This window comes from Sciurus vulgaris, assembly GCF_902686455.1.
Source record: "Sciurus vulgaris genome assembly, chromosome: 9".
In the NCBI taxonomy this organism is placed as follows: Eukaryota; Metazoa; Chordata; class Mammalia; order Rodentia; family Sciuridae; genus Sciurus; species Sciurus vulgaris.
In genome coordinates this window covers 31,224,771-31,240,016 of record NC_136469.1, presented here as the reverse complement: position 1 = coordinate 31,240,016, position 15,246 = coordinate 31,224,771, and the positions used below count along the sequence as shown (strand labels likewise).

General features: G+C 36.5%; 1 protein-coding gene across 9 annotated transcripts in view; it reads right to left on the bottom strand.

The window, feature by feature from the left end:
• Positions 1 to 2,228: 2,228 nt before the first annotated feature.
• The window catches only part of TRIM2 (tripartite motif containing 2), a 133,379-nt gene continuing 120,361 nt past the window's right edge, over positions 2,229 to 15,246 (bottom strand). For all 9 annotated transcript variants that reach the window (XM_079153423.1, XM_079153424.1, XM_079153421.1 and 6 more), the window contains exons 11-12: positions 12,573 to 12,713; positions 2,229 to 6,952 (exon numbers count right to left, since the gene is read on the bottom strand). In XM_079153423.1, the coding sequence (XP_079009549.1) occupies positions 6,800 to 6,952; positions 12,573 to 12,713 (294 nt within the window). In that variant the 3' untranslated portion in view covers positions 2,229 to 6,799. The remainder of the gene's footprint in view (positions 6,953 to 12,572; positions 12,714 to 15,246) is intronic.

The window sequence follows — 15,246 nt, the reverse complement described above, 5'->3', positions numbered from 1 at the left end:
TTTTTCTTTTAGAGTTCTGGGGATCGAACCTAGGGCCACATGCATGCTAGACAAATATTCTATCCCTGAGCTACATTACCAGCAGGGACTTTTTATTTCCTATTTCCAAGTGGCTAGAACAATCACTTAACTTACTGTACACAATAAATACTGGCTAATGAATATATATTAGCAAATATTGCTAAAGTACCACAAATACTTAAAAAGCAGATCACAGTATTGTTAAGTGTCTGATCTGTTTCACCAACCAGCCTGAAAACTCTTGAATGGTACAGCCTTCAATATTCATCTTTGTGTCCCTTAAACTTAGCTAGAAGTCTGGTATACCACAAGTGCTTAGAAATTGTTCAGTGACTACGGTAACAACAACAAAAAAGACCTTTGGGTGGATAGAGGATCGAATGTCTACTTGCCCTGCCTGTCTCCTGTCTTTGGCAGTAGCAACCTGTGACTTTAATTGAACTCTTCTTCAGAGGGATGTATTTGGCTTTATGTGAAATGTGTTCCCAAAGGGCCGTCTAAGATATGCTGAACTAAAACATAGATCAAATGGCTTATGAAGTATCCCCCTCTCTCTCTGAGTCTGAAAGACTCCCAAGAGGCCACCATGGCAAGGGTACCACCTTGGATAAAGAAAAAAATAAGTGAAGAATAGAAGTAGGATTCAAAACTGTGGCATATATACACAATGGAATATTACTCCGCCATCAAGAATGATAAAATTATGGCATTTGCAGGCAAATGGATGAAATTGGAGAATATCATGCTAAGTGAGATAAGCCAATCTCAAAAAAACTAAAGGACGAATGATCTCGCTGATAGCGGATGAGGACTTATGATGGGGGGTGGGAGAGGTTAGCGTTAGGATTAGGGTTAGGTTTAGGGTTAGGGTTAAGGAGGGTGGTAAGAATGGAGGAAGGAAGGACTGTATAGAGGGAAAAGAGGGGTGGGGGGGAAGGGAAAAAAATAACAATGAATCAAACATTACCCTATGTAAATTTATGATTACACAAATGGTATGCCTTGACTCCATGTGCAAACAGAGAAACAATATGTATCCCATTTGTATACAATAAAAAATAATAATAATGACCAAAAAAAAAAAGAGAAGTAGGATTCAATAATATTAATATTCGCAGTCAGTAGTCAATGGTGTCATGTGTGATCTTTCTCTAATTTCTGTTGTTTCCTCTCTCCTTCTAACTTAGGTTACCACTTTCAAGAGTTCCAGTCAATTCTGAATGTTTTTGAACCCTCAAGAAAACAAAGAAATTCTTCATTGTCCACAAAGGATACTTAAATTTGATCTCACATTACAATGAATTTTAGTATTCATTCCATCATGAATCAGAGGCTTAATTAATAATTTAAAATGTATAAATGTATCTAGGAAAAAATGTCTGCAAACATGTAAACATGCAAAACAAGCTGAAAACTTGCTTACAAGCAGAGGTGAGACTGCTTTATAGGAAGACAAAGGAATAAGCTCTAAGCCTGGACACCACACATGATCGTGGAAAAGATACTGGCCTCCAGATAAGGGACTTTAAGTAACAACTTTGACATTATTAATAGAGATAATATTCAAAAAACCTTTTGAGAAGGACATGAAAACTAACTTCTTTGAAAAGATGTGACATTTATACATTTATCATCAGGCTCCTCCGGAGATTGAAGCCCCAGGGGACTGCCCAAATGTGTTCATTATTCATTTTTGTATCTCTTACACTTAGCTGAAAGTCTGCTGTATCACAAGTGTGTTCTCTAGACGGTTTGACTATTGCTTGCAATGCACGACCAGTTGCTTGATATGACATAGAAAGTTTTATTGTAATGAACTCTATGTGGTTAAATTCTGGGCCCTAAACGCAATGTTTGTAGCAAGTCCCCTCAAGACCTTTGGTTTATAGAACTATGTCTGCCATGACTATGGAAGTTTCCTTTATCTTGCAATTCTTTAAGAATTATAAAGACAATGATTTTTATTTTTATAACTTTCTAAATATACATGCTGGACATGTGTGTCAGGATTTTCCAAATTCTTGATTAACATGCATCCTAAATACTAACAGATGATTGGCAACATAGCCAACAAAAATTTTACTAAGCTTTTTCTTGTTAATATAAACAGTTTGAGTTATTGCTATCTTCCATTTATTCTAGAATATTCCTCCAGTCCCCTTCTCTCAAGGAAACAATTTATTAAATAAATAAACATTTACCATGGATATGGAGAAAACAAGCTTTATTATAATGATTTGAGATTTTTGTGCATGGTAAAGATATACACATGAGTCTTGTTTCTCCTATGTTTCAAGACAGAATTAATTTAAAGTTTTATTGTAGACTAAAGCATCCAAAATACTGTGATACGTATGTAGCTACGAACATACAAACACTTTGATGCACAGCGTTCATTCTTTAAATAGGCAGTCAGCATTTTGATTCATAAAATAACAAATGATGAGAATATATCAGTATCAATGTCAGAGAGCGCAAGACTTAGTGTTCTATACACAAAACATATGAAACGGACCTATAAAGATGGAATGTACAAAATCTAAAAAGAAAACAAAGGAAGCAAAAAACCTTCATACTCATACATTGGATTGAAAGGCTATAGAATTGAGAATGATATAAAGAATTCTGTTACAAGAATACACTGTTGTGCTGGGGATGTAGCTCAGTGGTAGAGCACTTGCCTACCATGCGCGAGGCCCCGGGTTTGATCCCCAGCACTGCAAAAAAAACCAAAAAACAAAACCACTCGATGACAGAACATTCCCCATGTCATAAAGCAAAAGCATTGAGTTGAGTTTAAGGCTGTGTTGCTTTCAGAAGTTAATGGAAGTGCTGTACATTCATTGGAACAACATAGCCAATTTATTAACCTATTCTAGAATATTAAGTAATAGCTTTCATACATTCTCCACAAACAGATCACACAGTCACTGCCACACAATTCATCTTTAGAAAGTTAAGATTAGCATCATGATTTGTAGCTTACTGTCATTTAAAACAAAACAAAAAGAAGTATTTATACCAAATAAATCTTTAATGGGCACTTAGTTTTCCTTTATGGCAATACTAGATTCCTAGATATCAAAAATATTAAAATAATTGTAAAGTTTAAAACCCTGCAACATTTACAGAAAGCAACAGTATTACGACTTCCGGTTTTAAGCAAAATCAGATAAGGTCTGCATCAAATAGCTTCAACTTTACCCTACCTGGAAATGCCTTGTGTTTACATTATTCAACTAAAAACATTCCTCCCTTTTCAGAAGCTGGTGAATAGAGAGGATGCCATAGTATCAAATGTACAAAAAGATTTTTCCCTTTTGAAGTGATCTGCAGATTATTTGCTGTTGACTTGCTATTTCCTCCAATTTACTCAGTAGGCATTACCAAAGCATTTACATTGACCCTTCAGTATGAGGATCCATAGATACTTACTAAGGTACTACTATTCCAGTTAATTCCATTCTAGGATACCCTGTATATTTAGTAGTGGAAGCAAGTGTGCAATAGTTGCATGGATCTGGGGTATTAATTGGCCTCAAATCTAGTCATAAATTAAAATAAGGAAACCTGGGGACTTATTTAATTATAGGGACTAAAATTTCACCAAGATACTATATGCCTTTTAAAAAAAAAATGGCAAACAGTCATAAAGGCTTTTTATTTGTGAGTTTCTGGATGGTCAAGTAACTCCCTACACCCCCATGTCCAGCAGGGGAGATCTGTGTTAGGGGAAAAATGAATCGTCACTGACCTTTAAATCCTAACTGGCAATACTATGCCATAAGTGCCCAGGGGAAATTTGAATGAGTACTTTCTCAGTGCTACTTATCATGAATGTATGACAGGTTCTATACACTTGACAAAGAGAAACCAAACAATAATGGTAGCCCAGAATAAAAGCCACTTATTTTAATATCCTTCTCAGTTTACCAGAAACCATTTTCCATAGAATGTGACAAAATTTCATTTAAATCTTGTCTATTTGTATCTTATCAGCAGCACTTTCCCCGCAAAATATGCTCACCAAGAAATACAGTAAATGCACATATGTATCCAGGTATGAAATGGCATCTGTATTTTAATATATATGATCACATATTTGGGGGGAAAAATATAGTGTTTCCTGGAGTGCCCATGGCATATGTTTTAGTTAAGAGACAGTGGAACGGGTCCAAATCAAACTATCTATACTTTCATTCCAGCGTGTGCCAATATTGACATGGAAAAAATTATGTATTTAGATACTTGGCCTGATATAATATGATGGCTGGTTCATTTTTAAGTTAATTTCTAAGTTCACAAATACTTCAATGTGCAAAAAACCCTCTTAGGTAAACTAGTTTTTAAAATCAATAGTCTAGAGGTGGGGAAGTAGCTCAGTGGTAGAGCATTTGCCTAGTTATGTCAAGGTCCTGGTTCAGTCCCCAGCACCACAAAACCATAAAAACAAAAATACCAATAGTCTGTGACACAATTTAAATAGTAAGCCATTTTCACTTATGAAAATAAACTCAAACTAACAAACAATTTAAAAGTTTTTTTTTTTTTTAAATAGTCCAGGAACTATTAAGAGTCTAGCCTATCTTTTAGTCAGAACATTTTATAGTAAATGGCAAAATGAAATTCCTTCCCCAGATGTAAACTCCAAGAGAGCTGGAATTTTTTTTGCTTGTTTTATCCATTACTCTATTCCCAGTGCCTAGAACAGTGCCTGGCACCTAGAAGGTACTCTGTAAATATGAATATTTCAATTCAAAGACTTGGGCGGCAGGTGCGGCCCATTAGTAGAACTGGCGCTTAACATTTGCAATCTCCAGCACCAAGGAAAAAAATTGAAAATAAAAAAATAAATTCAAAGACTTATGTCACTGGCATTAGGAAACATGTCTTAGTTTAACATTCTAAAAATGTTATTGGATTTTATAACTTCATCACAGACAGACTTGATAATTGTAAAAACTCTAAAAGAAAATTAAACCTAAATGTTACTCTTTCTAAAAAAGCTTTCTTCAGGGTTGATTTGGGCATAATAAATTTAATAGGCAACTGGAAGCTGCTTGATTCCCTTCTAAATTTTAAAAAGTCCTATGTAGAGAATGGCTGAATTGTAAGTTAATAAGCAATAAACAATCACATTCATATAATAATCTGTACAGGAAATGTTTTCTTATAGTACAGTTTGAAGGTGCTTTTAATGAAAAAGATCCCAAAGTCATTATTGAAAACATCAAACATGACATCCTGTTTGGTAGAACTGAGTAGAAAATTAAACAGTGGAAACAGACTGCATCTTATTTTACAGTATCAATGACAGATTGACTAAATTGTCCTTAACGTTTCTCAAAATGCATTTATACTTAGTTTAAATGTTAACTCAAGTTCAACTTTTATTTTGACCTTTTTTTTTTCTTCTTTTTTGAAACACAGAAGGTCATTTTCTGACTAAGTCAGCCACCACCATCATGCCTGGGAAATGGCAAAAATTAAACCTGCATTAGGGCTTGCTCCACCAGGACGGCTTTGAACTGCATTAGTAAAGGAATGTGCTGAAGAATGGCTGGACAGAATGCTTCTGTCTTTCAGAGTGCTGCCTATTTCAATACACCCAAGCTATATATATATATTTATATTATACATTCTATCTTACCCTAATCATGTATACATAGTCCCTTGATACCTCTACTATTCATTGAACAATGATAAATAACCATAACATGCTCTTACCTGTAATGCTCTCGAGATAACAGAACTTTGGTAACACTTGCTAAGGGGAAATCATTAATCAATCCACATGCCTTTGGTTGACACCATGGGTCCTCCAAAGGGCTGCTTATGGCTCTCTGTCCTAGGATACTGGTGTCCTACTACATGTGCTGACGTTTTTGCAGGAGGTAAAGCTCTTGCTTTCATGAAGTGGAAGAGGAAAGACACATGTGAAAACATGGCACATAGAAAACGTGAGCTTTTCTTGATTATGTTCCAGTATATTCATCTGGAGTTAATGGGGCCGTTCGTTGACCGAAAGGTAGTATTACTTTTGTAAGATGATTTTCAAAGCATCAGAGATTTCAGGTTTCTCTGAAAACATACTTTGTTTTCTGATACCAGGTGAGTAGGAAAGAGAAGGTAAAAAGAACACACAGAAAGGATCTTTGATCTAACCCAGAAAGGCTGGGAAATTTGCATTGACTCTCAAGTGTCTGCAAATCAGAGCTAGGAGAATTTTGCAAGACAGTCTCAAATTTCTTTTAAGTAATTAATATGTAGTTGTCAATTACCGCCCCCCCCCCAAAAAAAAAAAACACAACATACTGTAAAAGTGAGGTTAGAAGATTTCCCCAAGTCTTGTGACCTAGGTTAAATAAAGTGTATAAGGACAACAGAATTTGTTTTTGGAAGCTCTGCGCAAAGGCTATCATTCACAAGATTAACAAATATTTTTACATATGCTAGTTTTTGTTTAATGTTTGTTTGATTTGCAAAATTAATTTAACTACATAAATCCCTGTCCTATAAGCCATAGTTCACAGGTGTAAAACTTCGCAGTTTTTATAGATTCAGTAAAAGACTTTTTTTTTTTTTAACCCTAATGGTGAATTCTAGAAATTAGATGAGCAGTTTTTAAGGAAATTGTTACATTCAGAAATAACCATGGAAAGTTCATCAAAGATTCCTTCTAGCATGAAAAGTCTAGTCATAATCTGGTCCCGGGTGGAGAAATCCATTCCAGTTTATAGTGCAAGACCTTTGCGAGGGGGTGTCCGGCTGGCCACTGTTACTGTAGGTATCGATAGACCTTGAAACAGTGATTTCCAGAGTCTGCAACCACAACATGGCCATCTGAAGTTAGGGCCAAGCCTTGCGGGCCGTAGAGTGGGTCAGCAGATGTGTTAATGTAGGACAAAAATGATCCGCTCCCATCAAAAACCTATAAAAATAGAAAGCCAGAATGTTAAGGAAGAAGTTATAGTAACGTGCTGAAATACGATTTACAAAGCTCGATGCTGTTGTGTGTGATATAAAAGTGTGTATTTGCATCTAAGTTTTCTCAGGCCACTGCTGTATGCACTCCACTTACTCTTACCTTGCTTCGTCTCCTGCCTGTCTTTACACCCAGAGTCACTTGGCTGCCAGATCTCCTTCATATTCTGAGAGTAGTCACACAAGGATTTGATGGGAATGGAAATGAATGACCCTTATTTTTCAGGCTGTCTTTACTTCTTTTCCTTCCAGTTTTCCATCTCCCTCTCCTGCCCACTCTTATGGGAGAAAAATCAGCAATAAGACCACAGAATGATCCTGAGTCATAACGTGCCATGATAAAAATCAAGATTTCTTTTCCCTTTTTCCAAAAAGAGTAAATTGTAAGTCTATGGTTCAATGTGTACACTTGGATATGAAAAAGGTCTTCTTTTTGGTTAATAAGCTTCCTCTAAGATGAAATAAAAGGAACAGATTGAGGTCCTTATGATTTTCCTTTACCAGGGCCAGGCTGGCTTCTTCTGACCATTTACCATTTTCTCGTGGTCCACATGGTATTTTTGTTTGCTTGTTTTTTGGTACTGAGGATTTAACCTAGGGGCACTTCATCACTGAGACACATCCCTAGTCTGTTTTTTTATTTTTTTATTATTATTATTTTTTGAGACAGGGTCTCCCTAAGTTGCTCAGGGCCTTGCTATGTTGCTGAGGCTGGCTTTGAACTTGACATCCTCCTGCCTCAGCCTGCTGAGTGGCTGAGATTACAGGCATGTGCCACCACTCCTGCTGGCCCACAGAGTGTTTTAAAAGGCAGTGTAACTAGGTTGGTGCTATGAGGGCCACAATTCAAACAGCTTAGCATTGATGGTCCCACGTACACCTACTCAGTGAGCTTGGTTCACTTCTGTGTTATATTAGACGAGTGGCATTGTTCTCATGAGATACAGAATGTCTCTTTCAATATAGATTTCCCCTGGGATAGTTAGGAAAGTATGTTGGAGAGATCAAAGCAGTTTGTGTTACATTTATAGTCTCAATTCTTTTCCTGAGAAGTACTTGTATCAAATTCAAACTGATGATCGAAGCTGTCCTCACAGAGACGCCTGAAAGTTTCTGGATTTAACGGTATACCGTGGGTTCTCAGGAACACATAGGGCCACATTAGCAAGGATGAAGAGAGCCATCTGGAGACATGTGTTTAGATCCACAAAGGTATGAACACAGAGAAACCGAAGAGTCTTCCTTCAATTTGAGGATTCAGAAACTTTGTTCTTAATGTAAAGATCAAACTTCTATGTGCCATAGACCCCCTTTCCAGGGTAGCAAAGACTACCGATTCCATCTTACAATTATGTTTTAAGGCTTTTCTTCATTTCCAGAATGTAACAAGTTTTTAAATACTCAACCAAAATGTCAGATGCCACTCATGATATTATTATTCCTAAACCATGAAAACGAATCCATTACTGCCATTATGTATTTGTTAATTTTTTATTTTGAAATAATTATAGGTTCATAGGAAATTGCAAAGAGGTCCTGTACACCCTTCACCCAGGTCCCCTGAATGACTGTATCTTTTGTACTTACACTGCCACATAAAACCCAATGAATTGACTGAGTTGTATGCATGGGGATGTACGTCATGTTATCATTCGTATAGATCTGTGTAATCACCACCGAAACCAACAGAAATATTACGACCTCATGAAGACCGCACTCTCGCCGCTCCTTGAGAGTTACCCCACTCCCCTGCCCCCGCCATCTACAGCCCTGCCAACCACTACTTTTTTTTTTCCCCCTCTCTATAATTTTGTCATTTTGAGAATGTTTCATAAATGAAACTATGTAGTATGTGACCTTTTCAAAGTGGCTTTTTCACTCACCACAATGCCCTTGGGATGCATCCAACCTGTTGAGTGTATTATTAGCCTATTTTAAGTGCTGAGTAGTATTCCATAGTATGGAAGTACCATGATTTGTTTAGCCATAAATCTACTGAGGGACGTCTTGGTTAATTCAGTTTGGGGCTATTACAAATACTTTCTATGAAAGATAATATATAAGCTTTTATGTGGACATAAGTTTTCATTTCTCTGGGATACATACCCAGGAGTGCAATTGCTGGGTTGCTAAGTAAGTATATGTTTAGTTTTCTAAGGAACATTTTCAAGGTCGATTGTGCTACTGTGTGCTCCCTCTAGCAATGTAGTAGAGATCTAATTTCTCTACATTCTCATTGGTATTTGGCATCAATAGTTTTAATTTTAGCTGCTCAAATAAGATTGTAATAATATCTCATCACGGTCTTAATTTGCACTTTCCTAATGTCTGATGATGTTGAGCATCTTTTCATGTGTACACCTATTCAAGGAAATTTCTCTTCATCTTTCTTGTCTGCTTTCTGATTAGATTGGTTATTCTATTGTTGAGTTTAGAGAGTCTTTTTTTTTGTACCAGGGAATGAACCCAGGGGTGCTTAACTGCAAAGCCACATCCTCAGCCCTTCTTTATGTTTTATTTAGAGAGAGGTTCTCACCAAGTTGCTGAGGCTGGCTTTGAACTTGAGATCCTCCTGCCTCAGCCTCCAGAACCTCTGGGATTACAGGCATGCGCCACCACACCTGGCCATTCTGAGAGTCTCTACATACTCAAGGTGTAAGCCCCTCAGAAATGTGGTTTGTATATGTGAAGGCTAGAGAGGAAAGAGGGAAAGAAAGCACCAGGTGAGGATCTCATGAAAATCAAAGAGAAATAATTAGAAAAGAGCAAGTGAACAGGGGATGGGAGGATGGGAGGAGGGCGAGTATAACACACTGGGGAGTGATAATGGCCAAATTATACTGTGATACTGTGTGCACATCTGACTATGTAACAGCAAATTCTACCATCATGTACAACTGTAATGCACCAATAAAAAATGTGGAAAAAAAAAAGATATGTGGTTTACAAATATTTTCTCCCAAGTCTATCTGCCTCTAGTTTTAGCCTCTTATCTTTTTCACAGATCCAGATGTTTATATTTGATGAAGACTAATTTATTGATCTTCCCCTTATGCATAGTAGTTTTAGCATCATGTTAAAAAACTCTTCACCAAGCTCTAGGTCCCCAAGAGTTTCTCTTAAATTAAATCTTTTAAAAGTTTGTTTTCTAAAACACAATCTCCTAAAAGTTTTCTAGCTTTCCATTTAAACTTATGATCCATTTTGAGATTTTTTTTTTAAGATGAGATTTATTATTTTGCCTCAGTGACTATCTTATTTGCTACAGTCCCATTCATTGAAAAGGTTCTGTCATTCATCCATTGAATTACTCTTATTCCTTCCTCAAAAGAATCAGTTGGCCATACATGTGTGGGGGCCATTTCTGTACTCTGTTCTATGGATGTGTCTGTCCCTCCACCAGTACCACACAGTCTTGATTACTGCAGCTATAGAGAAATCAGGCGAAGCAATTCCTCTCTATTTTTCTTTTTCAAGATTATCTCAGCTATTCTCATTTCTTTTCTTTGCCGTATACATGGTACAATAATCTTGTTATCTAAAAAAAAAAAAAAAAAATCCACTGAGATTTTGTATTCAACCTATACATCAATTTGGAGTCACCGACAGCCTTCCATTTTGAGTCAATGACAATTGTTGAGCCCTTCATTGTTGATCCATCCCTGTTGAATCTTGTCACCCATGAACATACTTTATCTATTCCTTTATTATTTAGACTTTCTTTTATCAGCATTTTATAGTTTTCAGCATATAAATACTAGACATGCTTTGTTATTGTACCTAAATATTTTAATTTTTCTTTTTCTTTTTTTTTTTTTTTTTAGCAATTATAAATGGTGTTGTATTTTGAATTTTGGTTTCCATGTGTTCACTGGAAGCACACAAGTACTCTGTCATGTTGACCTGGCATTCTGTGAGCTTGCTCAACTCCCCTATTAGTTCTAGGAAATTTTTTGGAGATTCCTTGGCATTTTTCACGTAAATGATCCTGTTATCTGCAAACGGGGAGTTTTAAATTTCCTCCTTTTCAACTTGTAAGCTTTTCATTTCCTTTTTCTTCCTTATTGTGCTGGCTGAAACTTCCCGTACTATGCTGGAGAAGGATGGTGAAAACAGACATCCTTGCCTTGTTCCTGGTCTTACAGGAAAGGTATTCAGACATTCACCCAACAATGCTGCTAACCAAAGGTTTCACTGATGCTCAAGTTGAGAAAGATTCTCTATTTCATTTTCTGAATGCTTTGCCATGAAAGGGTATTGAATGTTGTCAAATGTTCTGCATCAATTGATATGAATTTTTCTTCTTTAGACTTTCAATATGGTGGGTTGACATGGACTGATTTTAAAATTCCAAACTGGCCCTGCATCCCTGGAATAAACTCCACTTGGTCATGGAGGCATTTTTATATATTGCTGAATTCCACTTCTCAGGATTTTGTTAAGAATTCTGGCATGACCATGGTGTATTCATATGTTTGTAGTTTTGTTTTTTTGTACTGTCTGGTTTTGCTATCACAACTTCAGAAGCTGGATTGGAAAGTGAGTTGGGAAAGTGTTTCCTTTTTTCTGGAAGAAACTATGTAGAATTGGCACTAATTTTTCTTTAAACATTCAGTAGAATTCTTCAGTAAAACTATCTGAGCCTAGATATTTCTTTTGGGGGAGTTTTAGAATTATGAATTAAATTTCCTTAATTGTCATAGGGTTATTCAAATTATTTATTTCATATTGGGTGAGTTTTGAAGTACTCAATTTGTACTTTCTGACAAATTGTCCATTTCATCTAAGTTGTCAAATCTATGTATGGAGAGTGTTCACAGAATTCTCTCTTTTTCTGGGTTGGGCGGGGAGAATTACCAGGGATTGAACCCAGGGGCTCACACCACTAAGCCACATCCCCATCACTTTTATATTTTATTTAGAGACAGGGTCTCACTAAGTTGCTTAGGGTCTTGCTAAATTGCTGAGGCTGGCCTCGAACTTGAGATCCTCCTGCCTCAGCCTCCCAAGCCTCTGAGATTATAGGCATGCGCCACCACACTTTTTAATTGAGACACTAAATAACAATGAATAGCTAAGGGCTTAATAATTACTATAATTTTGTGGTAATGATGAGTATAAATGACAATCGGGGGTGTCTGCATCAACTGTAATTTGACATGAAAATTTCTTTGATTTTTCTTGGTGACAAAATCATAGGTATTACTAAAACTACTGTGATTGTTACCTATACTCAAAATTAAGGGAAATGACAATTTTTCACTTAGAAGTTAGTAAAAATAATAATGTAGTATTGTTGCTCACTGGAGCTCTTGAATTCCATCCATAAATGCTTTGGGGTTCTGTGGGACCCATGAGGTAGGGGAGCCCTGAGGTAGGGGGTCTCCTGCTGTAGGCCTGGGCCTTTTGGCTACTCCAGCTTGCATCCTTTGGTCCTTCTGGTGAGATTTCCATGGTCTTATGGCCTAACCAATGGAGAAGGGAAAACGCCCCCAATCTGGGGGACAGTCAGTTCTTCTCTTTTAACAAATCCTAGCCATCTAAAACACATTAGCATTCTAACGTACCTGGATCCTGCTGTTGCCCCAGTCTGCCACAATGATGTTTCCATTTGAATCCACTGCCACACCTGTGGGTGCATTGAACTGCCCATTCCCTTCTCCATTGGAGCCAAACTTCAACATGAATTCTCCTTCCTGATTAAACACCTGTAGAAATATTTTAAAATTGTTTATGTTAAAATCATTGGTCCAACATTAGGGACTTAAAAAATATCTCTCTGAACAGGTTACTTGCAACAAAACCTGTGATATAAGACATTCTGGAAAAAAGAAAAAAAAAAGTAAATCTATATAAACTAAAGCTGTCTGTCCCTTGCGGTTCTTCAATGTACTGTAGAAATATTTTTCATCATTTGCTAAGTTACTCTTCTTTATTCTATGGTTTCTATCTAGTTATTAAGTACTTATGCGAAAGGGACTTTTGTTATAAATGATAAAATACAAATATAAGGTGGTATGAGTAGGTAGAGTTATAATTTTCAACAATATTATTCTTTATGACTTAAATAGCTAAATTTTAAGAATGAACATTGTATTTCTAACAGGATAGAAGGTCATTCGGTTTAGATCAGAAAGTGAGAGTTTTTGTTAGGTCAAATGCTCAGAGTTTATTACTGTCTTCCTACATCACATAACAAGAAAGAGGAGGCTGGACTGCATGCTACAGGAGATTCTGTGTGTGCGCGTGTGCAAACATGCACAATGGTTGCAGGTGAAGACAAAGCAAAGGGCTTTTTCATTTACCCTCAGAAGATATTTTGGTTAAAATAGATATTCTATGTGATTCTAACACTTTGACAAACAGAACCTACAGAGATTGTTAGAAGTGAGGGGATAAACAGAACTCTCTCTCCCTTTTTTTTTTTTTTAACCAGGGTTTGAACCCTGGGGCACTTAACCACTGAACCACATCCCCAGCCCTTTTTAATATTTTATTTAGAGGCAGGGTCTCACTGAGTTGCTTAGGGTCTTGCTAAATTGCTGAGGCTGTCTTTGAACTTGCGATCCTCCTGATTCAACCTCCTAAGCCTCTGGGATTATAGGCATGTGCCACCACAGAACTCTTAAGCAAATTCTCTTTGATTTCTGATGTGGTCAGGCAATGGGATTTGCTGTGGTTAATTAGATATTCTTATTAATACAGTGTTACTACAATATATATATCAAATCCAGATTACTAATTTTGAGAGAATTAACGTCTTAATGTTTTTAATGAAAACACTACAGTAAATATAATTTTATCTTGATACTTAGATGATCTTTCATGGTTCTGAAATGTCTCTGGGACTTTATTTTAAACATCCATCACCATGATGCTAGATGCATAGAAATATTCACTAACATCAAAAAGGACCATATTCTGAATAGTGATGACTCAAAGGTGGTGGGAGAAAGTTCACTGTATTTGAGTGTAGATCTATTTGGAGGATGAGCTCAGGACCTTTGAGAACCTCTTTGGTTCTTCACAAAGGACAGAGATGCGAACAACCAGTTTTCACTAAATGTTTTACATTTTCCCTGACTGAAGGCTAGGGTGTGGCTCAGTGGTAGAATGCTTGCCTAACATGTTCCAGGCCCTGGGTTTAATTCCCAGCACATATAACCCCACCAGCCCCCAAAAAAGAAAGCATAAAAAAAGTTCTCTGACTCTGTTACCTTTTACCCACATCCTTCTAATTTTAAAAACCAATGGGAACAAACAAAAAAATTTAAAAAATAAAATAAAGACCAATGGGAATATGTCTGTGCTAAAGAAGACACATTTATTTTCTCTGATCTTTCCCTTATTAATTCCTACAAATAATGATTTTGTTTGTGCTTATCTTTCTAAGTTGCTATATTTCTTTGGCATAAGTGCTTCTTCATGTTGGAATCATGGAGAATGTTGATTCATGGCTTACATGTTTTATGATAAAAAGAAAACCTATACAGTTGTCTCTCCTTATCTGGGGTTTTATTTTCCTCAGTTTCAGTTCCTACCACTGAGCAGGAAAATATGATATGGAAAATTCCAGAAATGAACAATTCACAAGTTTTAAATAACTTTCATTATAGTGTATTGTTTTAATTGTTCTATTCCATTGTTAGTGATTACTGTTAATTGCTTATGGTGCCTTATTTAAAAATTAAACTTTATTATAGGTATGTATAAGAAGAATATAGTATTTATAAAGTTTGATACTGTCTCTAGTTTTGGGACCTCCCTGGGGGGTCTTAGAACATATTTGCCAATAATGTACTTCAGGGACTGGGAGGTGCAGCTCCATGGTAGAGCATCTGCCCAATCTGTGAAGGCCTGGGTTCAATCCCCAGCATTGGAGGGAAAAGTAAAAAGTACTGCAAACAACTAAAGAACAAACTACAGCAGACTTACTTGTTAGAACTGAGCTACGAGTACAGGTTTTACATTTACCAACAGAGAAGTGACCTGAATTCAGAACTACTGCTATCACATGGGAAACCAAAGAGCCCATGTATTTCATAGAGGTTGCCCATCAGTAGCTATCAAAGAGAAGAGAAAAAGCAATACAAAAGGCTAGGATTTTCTTAACTAAGAAGAAAACTGAGTTTAAATAACTAAAATAATCTATCTCAACTGTCCTGAGGACTTGATGAGTTTTCGGAATTTTAATGATTATAAATTTCTCATTTTGTTTTCCATCTAAAAGTCATTTAATGA